The sequence below is a fragment of the Melanerpes formicivorus genome, unplaced genomic scaffold, assembly GCF_026170545.1.
Source record: "Melanerpes formicivorus ecotype bairdi unplaced genomic scaffold, bMelFor1.0.p_v2 SCAF_73, whole genome shotgun sequence".
NCBI lineage: Eukaryota > Metazoa > Chordata > Aves > Piciformes > Picidae > Melanerpes > Melanerpes formicivorus.
The window spans coordinates 2,062,643-2,074,608 of record NW_027142425.1 but is presented as its reverse complement, the minus strand read 5'-3'; the positions used below and the strand labels follow the sequence as shown (position 1 = coordinate 2,074,608).

At 47.3% G+C, this 11,966-nt stretch overlaps 1 protein-coding gene across 2 annotated transcripts in view; it reads right to left on the bottom strand.

Annotated features, from left to right (window-relative positions):
- Positions 1-194: 194 nt before the first annotated feature.
- Positions 195-11,966, bottom strand: part of OGT (O-linked N-acetylglucosamine (GlcNAc) transferase) — a 29,269-nt gene continuing 17,497 nt past the window's right edge. For both annotated transcript variants that reach the window (XM_068163629.1, XM_068163631.1), the window contains exons 13-22: positions 11,642-11,800; positions 10,198-10,287; positions 6,065-6,190; positions 5,216-5,386; positions 4,997-5,113; positions 4,753-4,920; positions 3,553-3,705; positions 2,628-2,880; positions 2,337-2,460; positions 195-1,249 (exon numbers count right to left, since the gene is read on the bottom strand). In XM_068163629.1, coding sequence (XP_068019730.1) covers positions 1,075-1,249; positions 2,337-2,460; positions 2,628-2,880; positions 3,553-3,705; positions 4,753-4,920; positions 4,997-5,113; positions 5,216-5,386; positions 6,065-6,190; positions 10,198-10,287; positions 11,642-11,800 — 1,536 coding nt within the window. In that variant the 3' untranslated portion in view covers positions 195-1,074. The remainder of the gene's footprint in view (positions 1,250-2,336; positions 2,461-2,627; positions 2,881-3,552; positions 3,706-4,752; positions 4,921-4,996; positions 5,114-5,215; positions 5,387-6,064; positions 6,191-10,197; positions 10,288-11,641; positions 11,801-11,966) is intronic.

The window sequence follows — 11,966 nt, the reverse complement described above, 5'->3', positions numbered from 1 at the left end:
CAGCCTCAATCTCCCCACCTCCAGCTTCATTCCATTCCCCCTAGTCCTATGTACCAGATTTACACTTACCTGGGATTATCTCTGCTGAAATAAACAGCAACACTTAATACAAATTAACATGAAGGAAGAGGGAGAGGCCAGCAGCTGAGAACACTGTGACAGCAACACAAGGGCAGCAGGAAACACCAAACAAATCCAACTGTCAAACCAAAGCTTTATTTTGTTTAAAGTCTTTGCTGCAGTACCTAGGACTGTGCCCTCTATACATAATGGACAATCATTCCCTAAAGATCTGAATTTGGCACCAGTTTGTGTTTCCATCAAACACCTGTGGGATTAATTTCAAATCAAAGACAAATTTTTTTTCTCTCCCCCCACCCCCACCCCAACAGAACAGGAGCTGCCATCATGAAACCAATCAGCTGAGTTACTGGAGAAGCTTAAAAAACAAAAAACAACCCAAGATCCTCATCTAAACCAACATGTTACAGAGAGCTCCAAAACAGAGGTCAAACATTAAAAGGCTGATATAGGCTCGAGTGGTTTATAAAACCTATAAAAAAAGACTACACCAGCAAATATGCCCTTTCAGTCCACAGTTCAGAAATTCATGTAGGGAGCAACACTGGCTAGCTGGAAATCTCGTCGTGGGACAACCACACACATACCAACAGCAGGACCCCACATCCAAGGTTAAAATGCTCCGGGCTCCCAAGCCACGTCAAAGGAGAGATTCGTGGGAAGATTAAATCAATTCATGAAGTCCTAATTGGTTGGGCAGTTCAAACTTCCCCCAGCAACCACTATTGTCAGTCACACACACAGGCTGGCATGTACATGGCTCAATCCCATTCAAATTCCTCATGGAACAGAAGGATCCCCAGGCTCTACTGAGTCTTTCCCTATCATGCAAGAAATACGTCTGGCTGTGCTTAAAAATCACCATCGTGTTACTTCAGCCACAGTACCAGGCAAATTAAGTAGAAATGCACAGTTTTCAGCTCTTCTCTGCAAAAGTGTCTGAGAGGCTCAGTTGCTGGAGGGCTCAGCGTGGTGGGCACAGCCAGTCCCGCTTCATGCAGACTCGCTGGCCTCTACCGGCTTAATCATGTGGTCAGGCTTGTTGCCGGCAGCATAGTGCTCCCACATCTGCAGGTACAGCCGCTCCAGGTCCATCGTGTACTGTTTGGTGTTGAAGAGAGGACTGGATATTCTCTGCTTCCAGACTTTGCCACGGATTTTTTTCAGGCTGCAAAGAGAGTTACATCAGTCAGAAGGAGGCTCCAAACACTTCCTAACACAGTGTGCTTCCAAAAAAATCCACTCCGGCAAATGCCCAACTGCCAGTACAACTGCTTCGAAAACATCTCCTCCTTCACCTTCCACCCAATTCACAGTGCTCTTTCATCCCCTCATTGCTTCTGATGCAGACCAGCACGACCACCTCAACTCAGAACAACTAGGACATGAATAACTTGTTGCACTGTCTGTGCTGCAGTAGCTTTTTACAGCATGATTTCAACTTGCAGTAAGTCACAAAGTGCTTAACCTTCAATTTAAAAACAACAAACGGTCAACTATGTTGCACTTCAGCAGGTAAGAGCCTGCGCATGGCCAGTTTCTGCAGAACAGGTATCACTGCTCCTCAGGTGGGAGCACTGACAAGTTTGCTGCAGAAGCAGATCAGCTAACTGCAAGACAAACCTCCTGCCAAGGGCTGCCCAGCTGTTTTAGATACTGGAGCATCTGCAAGATCAAAACTACTGCGAGTCTCAGCACTGCATCTAAACACAGCACCTGATGTTCTCTGTTCTCTATGTGTCGCAGTTTGGGCTGGGTGCCCTCTGCTACAGGGGTGTTTCCTGTGTCCAGAAGTCCAGCCCAGTGGGTGGACACAGGAAATTAGGTTATTTCCTACCATGATCCCTTGTACCACTCTAAGTTTCACGGCGGGGTCTGGCACTTCCTCTTTCCTTTCCTCTCTGCCAACCAGTAACTGGGGGAGAGATCTCCCGGCCATGGGCCTGGCTAGGCCCAAGGCCACGGGGGGATGGGCAGTCTCAGATCTGGCCAGCTGAGACTAGCCTAGCAGTGGGGGGGAAGGAGGAGCCCTGGAGGGTTTTGGGTGCACCCTCAGGTGGGGATGGGATCTCTCTGGGACTGTTTTGGTCTCTCTTGTCACTGCATTCCTAGCTCTCTGCACGCACTCACTGCTCTCTATTTAAACTTTCCATCACTTTTGCAATCCGTTTGAGTCGTTCTGCCCGTGGTGGGGAGGGGGTCTGCCCCAACCCATTACACTATGTTACCACGTTACACAGTGAAAGTTTGCTTACTATTCCAGGTCAGTTCCCAGTTTCACAGCAATATCCTCATACTCCTGCCTGCTTTTTGCAATGAGCTCAAGACAACCCAGGCAAGTGAGCTGTGAGGCAGCAACTCGCGAGGCAAGGGTCTCGCCTGTAGAGAGATGAATTGAGAGCAGGAGTAAGGTGACACATGGCAGAATCATACAATTCCCTTCCCCCTCTACAGAAGACAAGGTTTGTTGGGCTTGCTGTTTGTTAGTAAGCAGTAATAATGGTATTCACACCCATCTGTTCTGTGTAGGTTCCCCACTGCATTACCTGGCATAGTGACCATTGGAGTCCCAGCCCAGAGAACATCCATCCCAGTTGTGTGCCCATTGCAAAGCGGAGTGTCTAGACAAACGTCAGCCAACTGCCCTCTCCTCACATGTTCTTCTTTGGGGGCAACAGGAGAAAAGATGATTCTGTTTTGGGCAAGCCCCAGGTTTTGAGCATACTGCTGAATATTGGGTTCTCCCACAGCTGGGAAGCGCAGCAGCCACAGCACGCTGTTGGGAACTCTTTTTAGGATCTATTACCAATAAAGGAAGCAAATACAAAGTTCTGTCAGAAACACTTCCTGCTCCTACCCAAAAATTACCACATACCCAAGTGAAGCAGAAAGCATAATCATTCAATACTTCCACCTTCTAAGAGACAGAGCAGGAAAACAGATCACCATTTTGAGTGGAGTAACTAGGACTGCCTATGTAAGCCCTCTGAAAGAGGCAGCAGCTCGGAGCAGCACTTCACAGAGCAGAAGTTGAGAGCCCATCTCCAGAATCTTAGCATCTCATTCATGGGCCCACACTATGGAATATTAACAAGAACTACCCCCCACCACATGACAACCAGCAATAAACTATACACTGGTCCTTGATGCAGACATTCAGAGCTCAGCTCTATCAATCCCCAAGGCCAGTTACGACTTCATTGTGCAGCCTAGGGAAGACATCAGCGTATTTAAGCTGTCCAAGATGTGACTTTTCACTGGCTAGAGACAAAGATTTGATTTGAAATCAATCTAAAAACTTCTGTTAACACCAAGTCCTGCAACAGAAGCACTGCAAAGGATTTCACACAGCTCAGGCTCAGCGTTTCTCTCAAGAACAGGCACAGTTTCAACTTGCTTGAAGTTTCTGCCAAGATTCACTTATGTGCCAGAAGTCTGACCTTATCCTGCACATGGCACACAGATACTCACATTAGCCCACATCTGCAGAGTGGAGGGATCAATCTTATACAGCTGATTAAAGTTACAGTACACAACAGCATCCTCTGGTAAGCCATACTGGGAACGTGTAGTAACAATTATAGTTCGTGGGACTTCTTCACCAGTTGCTGCCTTGTTGTTAATCTAAAGGGGAGGAAAAAAGCAGCTCCTGTAACACTGAAACTGCAGCAACCAAGAAAAGGCCCTGCAGAACCACCCTGAGGCACACTGCAACATTTATTAACACCTTCAATTACTGTGAGCACAGTTTTGGTTTTATTACACAAAGCTGTCTGCTCACAACCGTAACAAGAGCTGAGCTGATGTGTGGTTGTAGGTCTCCCTCAACTTCCAAGTAACTGGAATAATGGGGAAGAAAAATCACATGAAGAGGTGCTACATGTGGACTCCTTGAAATCAACTCATTTCACAGTATCACCAAGGTTGGAAGAGACCTCAAAGATCATCAAGTCCAACCTGTCACCCCAGACCTCAGGACTAGACCATGGCACCAAGTGCCACATCCAATCCCCTCTTGAACACCTCCAGGAATAGTAACTCCACCACCTCTCTGGGCAGCACATTCCAATGCCTAACAACTCTCTCTGGGAAGAACTTTCTCCTCACCTCCAGCCTAAACTTACCCTGGCACAGCTTGAGACTGTGTCCCCATGCTCTGATGCTGGTTGCCTGGGAGAAGAGACCAACCCCCACCTGGCTACAACCTCCTTTCAGGGAGTTGTAGAGAGCAAGAAGGTCTCCCCTGAGCCTCCTCTTCTCCAGGCTAAGCAACCCCAGCTCCCTCAGCCTCTCCTCACAGGACTGTGCTCAAGGCCTCTCCCCAGCCTTGTTGCCCTTCTCTGGACATGTTCCAGTAATTCAACATCTTTCCTAAACTGAGAAGCCCAGAACTGGACACAGGACTCAAGGTGTGGCCTAACCAGTGCAATTCTGAACAACCAAGTTTCATCTTCATGCAGCAAGATTGAATTTCTTTGGACTTCAGAAACCTCTTGATAGGGAAAGGTTATCTTCCAGTGTCTGTGGTTTGTAAGACATCTGCAAGTCTGCTTCAGAATGAGAGCTAAGTAACCCAGCACAACAGAAGGCAGACATCTGCTTGGAGCTCTTCCTCCTTGTCATATTCAAACATGCATCAACAACAACAAACGGCATCTTGAAGTGCCTCACCTGAGTAGTTGCTAATCCATTACTGATGTTGAAGCCATTGATTGTTATCTGGATTTGCCCACGATTGATCATCTCAATGACAGCTTCAGCAATGGTGTTCATGGGGATGACTGGCATGCTGAGAGCAGCGTTACCATCTGCGTTCTCACAGGCATCAGGGCACTTCATCTGCAGTAAATCACAGCGTCAGACAGGGCACAGGCTGCAGGCCCCGGGACCCTGCACGCCAAGGAGCAGCTCTCACCTTAACGATCTTGACATCAGGGAGGCTGTCAAGGAAAGCCTTCAAGTCAATGCCATTCAGAACAATTCTGTTATCATAAATATGTCCATTGGACTTGAAATCAATGACTGCTTTTTTCTGTTGGGAAAAAAAGAGTTTTATAACAGTTACAAGATCCCTGGCTACACTCAGTGCCACTTCACAGAACACCTCCTTCTCTTGCTCTAGCCTCCCACATACCTTCAGATGGGGGAACATGTTTGCATGGTCTCCAATAAAGAAAGTGTTTGGCATGTAAGCTAATTTCTCTGAATACTGCTCAGCCACCTCAACTGGGGAAGTTTCTTTATCTGTGATGATATAATCCATGAACAACGCCCCACTGGTTCCAGGATACCCTAGCCACATGGCCTGAAAAACAAGAAAGCAAGGCTCCAGTCTCAAGTACACTGCAAAAATGAAGGAAGTTAGACATCAGCTACATTTTACATCTACAGATTGGAGTTCCTTCTTGGTTTTTATCTAACCCCAAGCATTCACTGCTGACCAGGTTCAAGGATGCTTACAAATCGATCCCTCAAGCAAAAGCCAAAGTATCTAACTACGTGCAGTTACAGCCATCAGTGATGACAGCTTTTCTTAGCTGAGACTTCTGCAGCCAGTCTGATTTGGGCCTCTCCAATTCTTGTTCCATAGGCACTGCCAAAATTCAGTCAAAAACACAACTCTGGCATTAGTTCTAACTTCCTTTAACAAAGTTTCACCAAGCTTCAAGAACTTAAACCAGAATAACTCATTTCCCCAACTGCTTCAAACACCCTTTATTTCACCAATACAAGACAGCAGAGGTGTTCAGGAGCCTCAGAGAATTAAGGAGTTGTCTTGCAGGACAGACACTGCCCATAAAGCACAAAAGCTCAGCACTGCTGGACAGAAGGATCCTGTGTGTCACATGCACTAAGCCCCAGCACATCTCTTGCTAACTGATCATCGTGAAACTCCAATGTTTCTTCCACTCCACCAGAAGAGCAAAAGAAACTCTCCACATTCACCAGTGGTTTTTTGGAGGTACAGTAGCCTCTTAGTTACCTGGAGGGGTGCTGGCCTCAGGGCAAACAATTCATTCCGGGCTCCTTTGGTGTACCCATTCATGTTAATGAGGATGTGTATCCCGTCCTGATGGATGCGGTCTGCTGCTTTGCCATTGCACGGTATCTGAACAGCAAACAAACACAGAGAGCAAAGGGGAGTTGGGCTTTTCCAGTCTTCTACTACTAACTGTGGTTAGTCAACAGTGTACCCATACACAAATGCATAATTTAATTCAGGTGAGGCTCAGTCACATGACTGCTGCTGGGTTTACAGAGGTTTAAGTCAGTATCACTCAGTGATTAGAACCTCTGCTGAAGCCAGGACAAACGTGTTTGGCAGACAGGGCTGAAGCAGCTGCTGACAAAGACTGTAACTGTGGTACCTCGAGGTTACTCCTCTGATTTGAATGTGCCAAAGCAGTACCTAGCACTGCCAAGTTCAGCACTTCACACAGGAAGGTATCACTAAGCCCACAGAAGAAACTTCAGCCAACACTGAAACCGCTTCAGCTCCTGGCTAAATCAAATTTAAAGAGCAGACCTTCACATTCAGTATTCAGTATCACTAAGGCTGGAAGAGACCTCAAAGGTCATGGAGTCCAACCTGTCATCACAGACCTCATGACTAGAGTAGGGAGGACACTACTGCCCACTGCAGGCCTGAACACATGAGGCATTACAATGACTTTCAAGAACAGCAGTGTCCTGCAAATTACAACGTGTCTCCTCTTGAGTAATGCTGAAAGCTAAACCATTTGCAACAGTGCTACACTCCTCCTAGAGCTAATTACTGATGTCATTACTGACAACTAGTTACAAGGAAATATTTCATACACATCAAGTTCAGTAGCAGTAAAACAAAAAAAGCTCCAAAGGCTAGAAACTGAGGCTACACAAACCGTAACAGCCCCACCACCATCACTCCTGTGAGGCTAATCAATGACAACAGCTCCTGTAAGGCACACAGTGGACTCCTAGACTAACATAGGAGTACAGAGAAATTACTTCAAACTAAGATTGAGAGCAAGCCAATTAACACTTCACAGCTACCACTCTCCAATTAACCTGCACCATGGAAGTCCATCACTTCTGTAAGAAAGGGAAGTCTGGTTCACACTTCATAGCAGGGTAAACACATGCACATAGGCAGTTTCCCCTCCAAGCAGACAACCACCTCCTTCCCATCTAAGTCTCACTGCTAATGCAGTAAATCACAGCACACTGTTTCTACCTGTTTGCCCCTCTTGTACAAATCTCTCAAGGTTTGTACTGCCACCCAAAGATACAAGTTTGCTGCCTCAAGAATTACAAAGTCAGAAAATTCATTCTATCAAATCTGGGCAAAGGAAAGAATGTCTCCCACACAGCTGTTGTTGCACTCAGCAGCTATCTGCCCTCTTCTACTATGTATGGCTTAGGGCATTCTAAATGCACAGCTGCAAAAGCAGGAGATGGATGGATGGATGGCCTCCCACAAGTGTAATTGAAGCTCACTATCCTGAAAGAACCTTTTAGAAGATCAGCTTTGCAAAATCCATCTCAGAGGCATTCTGCTGGCATCAGCTTAGGATTTTTACTTATGAGGGCAGGCTCTGAACAACACAAAACATGCAAGTTTTACCTGTCACCTAATCTGGGACTGCCCAGCTGCCAGCCCAGTTCCATTATTAACGTACTATCCCTGTTACCTTGAAATAGCATAACAGCTCCTTCTGTGGATACTGAAATCCCATCAGCTTTCACATGGAACTTCAAAACACCACCGCTCAGCCAAAACTGCCTGGAAATGTTCCCAAAACAGCCTTCTGACAGTGACTGAAAGGAGGATTTTGCCTCTCTAAGTTTGTGTTCTGCTTTGCTGGAGTAAACAAAGCTTAAATGTATCTGCAGTTGTGGCACCTAGACTCATCCCTGCCTTTGACATAGGACTATTACTGCCAGGCCTAACGGAACAGTTTTCAGAATTGCTACTATCACTTTTTTGAAATCATGAAATCATTCTGATTGGAAGAGACCTTGAAGATCATCAAGCTCAACTAAAGCATGCCCCTCAGCACCACGTGTGTCATTTAAATGCCTTCAGAGAGTGACTCCATCACTTTCCTGGGCAGCCTCTTCCAGTACCTCACAACCTTAGCAGTTGCTAAACCCCTCTCTATTATATTCCAAAAGTCCTGGCAGGCTGGGGCAGTCCCCACAGACTGGAGAAGGGGAAACATCACCCCATTTTCAAAAAGAGAAAGAAGAAGGAACCAGGGAACTCCAGGCCAGGCAGTCTCACCTCTGTGCCCGGAAAGATGATGGAGCAGATCCTCCTGGAGGCACTACTGGCTCAGAAGAATAGTGAAGAGGTGATTGGGAACAGTCAGCATGGCTTCACCAAGGGCAAATCCTGCCTGACCAACCTGGTGGCCTTCTCTGAACAGGTGACAACATCAACAGCTGAGGGGAGAGCAGCTGCTGTTGTTTGCCTGGGCCTGAGCACAGCCTTCGACACTGCCCCGCACCACATCCTGGTCTCCAGGCTGGTGACACATGGGTGTGATGGGTGACCACTAGATGGATAAGGAACTGGCTTGATGGCTGCACCCAAAGAGTGGCTGTCCATGGGCCCATGTCCCAGTGGAGGCCAGGGACAAGCGGAGTCCCTCAGGGATCAGTCCTGGGACCAGGCTTGTTCAACATCTTTGTGGGGGACATGGACAGTGGCATTGAGTGCACCCTCAGCAAGTTTGCTGATGACACCAAGCTGTGTGGTGCAGCAGACAGGCTGGAGGGAAGGGAGGCCATCCAGAGGGACCTGGACAGGCTGGAGAGGTGGGCACAAGCCAACCTCATGAGGTTCAACAAGACCAAGGGCAGGGTCCTGCAGCTGGGTCGAGGCAATCCCAGGCACAAATCCAGGCTAGGCAGGGACTGGCTGGAAAGCAGCCCTGAGGAGAGAGACTTGGGGGTGCTGGGGGAGGAGAAGCTCAACAAGAGCTCTCAGTGTGCACTTGCAGCCCACAAAGCCAATCAGATCCTGGGCTGCATCAGGAGAAGTGTGGCCAGCAGGTCAAGGGAGGTGATCCTCCCCCTCTGCTCAGCTCTGCTGAGACCCCACCTGGAGTACTGTGTCCAGTTCTGGAGCCCCTATTGCAAGAGGGATGTGGAGGTGCTGGAAGGTGTCCAGAGAAGAGCCAGGAGGATGATCAGAGGGCTGGAGCACCTCTCCTGTGAGGACAGGCTGAAGGAGTTGGGGCTGTTCAGTCTGCAGAAGAGAAGGCTCCAAGGTGACCTCATTGTGGCCTTCCAGGATCTGAAGGGGGCTGCAAGAAGGCTGGGGAGGGACTGCTCAGGATCTCAGGGAGTGATAGGACTAGGGGGAATGGAATGAAGCTGGAGGTGGGGAGATTGAGGCTGGAGGGGAGGAGGAAGTTCTTCCCCATGAGAGTGGTGAAGCCCTGGAATGGGTTGTCCAGGGAGGTGGTTGGGGCCCTGTCCCTGGAGGTGTTTAAGCCCAGGCTGGATGAGGCTGCGGCCAGGCTGATCTAGTGTGGGGTGTCCCTGCCCATGGCAGGGGGGTTGGAACTAGATGATCCTTGTGGTCCCTTCCAACCCTGACTGATACTATGATACAACCCTTTTAGTGAAGACATTTTTCCTAATAGCCACAACAAACCTTCCCTGGCACTACTTGAGGCCATTTCCTTGTGTCCCACTGCCTGTTACTTGGGAGAAGAGACCAACCCCCACTTTGCTACAATCCTGTGCACAAAGATCGACCACTGGCATGGGTCAGGCCAACTGCAGAGCAGCTTCCCTGCAAGAAAGGCTCACACAGGTAAGGCCCAACACAAATATAGAATACACAGAATAAACCAGGTTGGAAGAGACCTTCAAGATCATCTCATCCAACCCATCGACCAATCCACCACCACCTAAACAACTAACCCATGGCACCAAGCACCCCATCAAGTCTCCTCCTGAACACCTTCCAATGATGGTGCCTCCACCAAACCCCATAATTTTCATGACTAACATCATCCTAAATCAAGAAATCATCACAACTAAACCCCTCAAACAACAAGAGGCTGATCTCTGTCTCCTTTTAAGTTTGCTCAGAGGTCACTGCACCAAAATAAAGCTCACCTGAGATAAGTCCACAAAGTGATTTGCTTCAGCCATCACTTTCACACGGAAGTTGGTACCATCATCAGGACTCAGGGCATAGCAGAATACCTGCAAGATGGGGCACCAAACATTTAGTACCTGCAACAACTTCTGCTATAAAACATATGCTACTGCAATTTCAGATGACATGGGCAGAACACCACCTAGCTTCATACATATTTATTTGGGTGGAGTTTAGCAGTTGAGGAAGAACTAAAAATAAACCCTCTGAATTGGTAACTAGTGAGATTCAGAATTATACCTTGGGTTGCACAGTCAAACCTGGGGAAGCTTCTTAGACTCTTTACAACAGTGACTAGCTCCTTCCAATTAAGAAACTGCAAATGTAGCTGAGAAACTCAAAGTTGACAGGTTATGGAACAGACATCTGTGGCTAACCTAGCACACAGAACCAATATGCAGAGAATTTATTACCCTGCAGGACAAAAGCATGGGTTCAGTAGTGTAACTTAGTTAAGCTCAGAAGAGCTTTCCAAATCCAGAACAAGGAAGCCTGCCCCTGTCTTGAGCTGATTCAAGGTTAAATGGTGCACTCTCTCCACACTGTACTCAGAGCACTGTTCTGCTTCACAGTCACACTTCTGTTAACAACTCAAGCACGCAGATTTACTACAAGGATCAGAGACTACAAAGACTTTGTGACCAGGAAGAAGCAAGGTGGCAGGGGGAAAAACCCACCCAAACCAAACAGAACAGAAGACAAAGATTAATAAAGCACTTTTTTCCAGGAAGGGAAGACATAAAATCCTTTACAAAGATATGCAAGCTCTCCTATCTCAGAAATCAGGAGTTGGAAAGCTAGGCAATTTCAGGGCAAGCCATGTAACAGTCTGTGCTGTTTACAGCCTCTGTCCCCTACTGTGACAGCCCTAATCAACAGAGCTGACTGTCTTCAGTACTGCTACACTGTACATGCTCACTCTGCCATGAGTTAGTGTGAAAAAGCAGCAGCCAGACCAATCTGAAGTTCTTTTTTGTGATAAGGTATCCAGAGAAAAGCACATGTGAAAACAACAGCAGCAGAACAGAACAGAGGTCCCTTTCTGTAAATCAGATGTCACCAGGTAGTGATGGCTTGATGCTGAAACATCTAAAACCACAGCAGCTGAAGCTTAAAAAAAGAGGTTTCCATCAGCCACAAATCCTACCCACAGTAATTATGAGGACAGGTATCCAATTCACCTACCTTCCAAGTAACACTTCATAGTGAAAACAAAAATGACTCAGTGCTGGAGAACTCTCCAAAGCATTTTTAAAAGGCTGCTAATGAATTCATGAAAACCAAAACCCAACCAAACCAAAGAGCCTAAACCCAAAAGTTTGCCGCTCCCTGGTTTCTCCGCCTGGACCAAGCCAAAAAGCACCCTCCCAAAAGCTCTTCAAATGCTACTTGTGTGTTTACCTCAAACTTTTCTGGGTTATGCATGCCTGGGATTGACTGCATTAGGTGTGAGGTTGGATGGTTTCCAAAATCAGAGCTCACATAGCCAATACGAAGTCGACCTTCACTGGCCTTCAAATCCTTGGGATGCTCATAGGGTGGCTTGTGAAGAACATTGATCTGCCAAGAAAACACAGCCAGCTGTGACTGCAGAGCACCTCATGCTGCTCAGTAACCACAGCAAGGGAAGCTACTTTTGAAGGATCTATCCTACTGTAAACAAAGCACTCCAACAGAGAATCAAAATGAATACTCCAATACTTCCTCCTGCAATGTGTCATGCCTG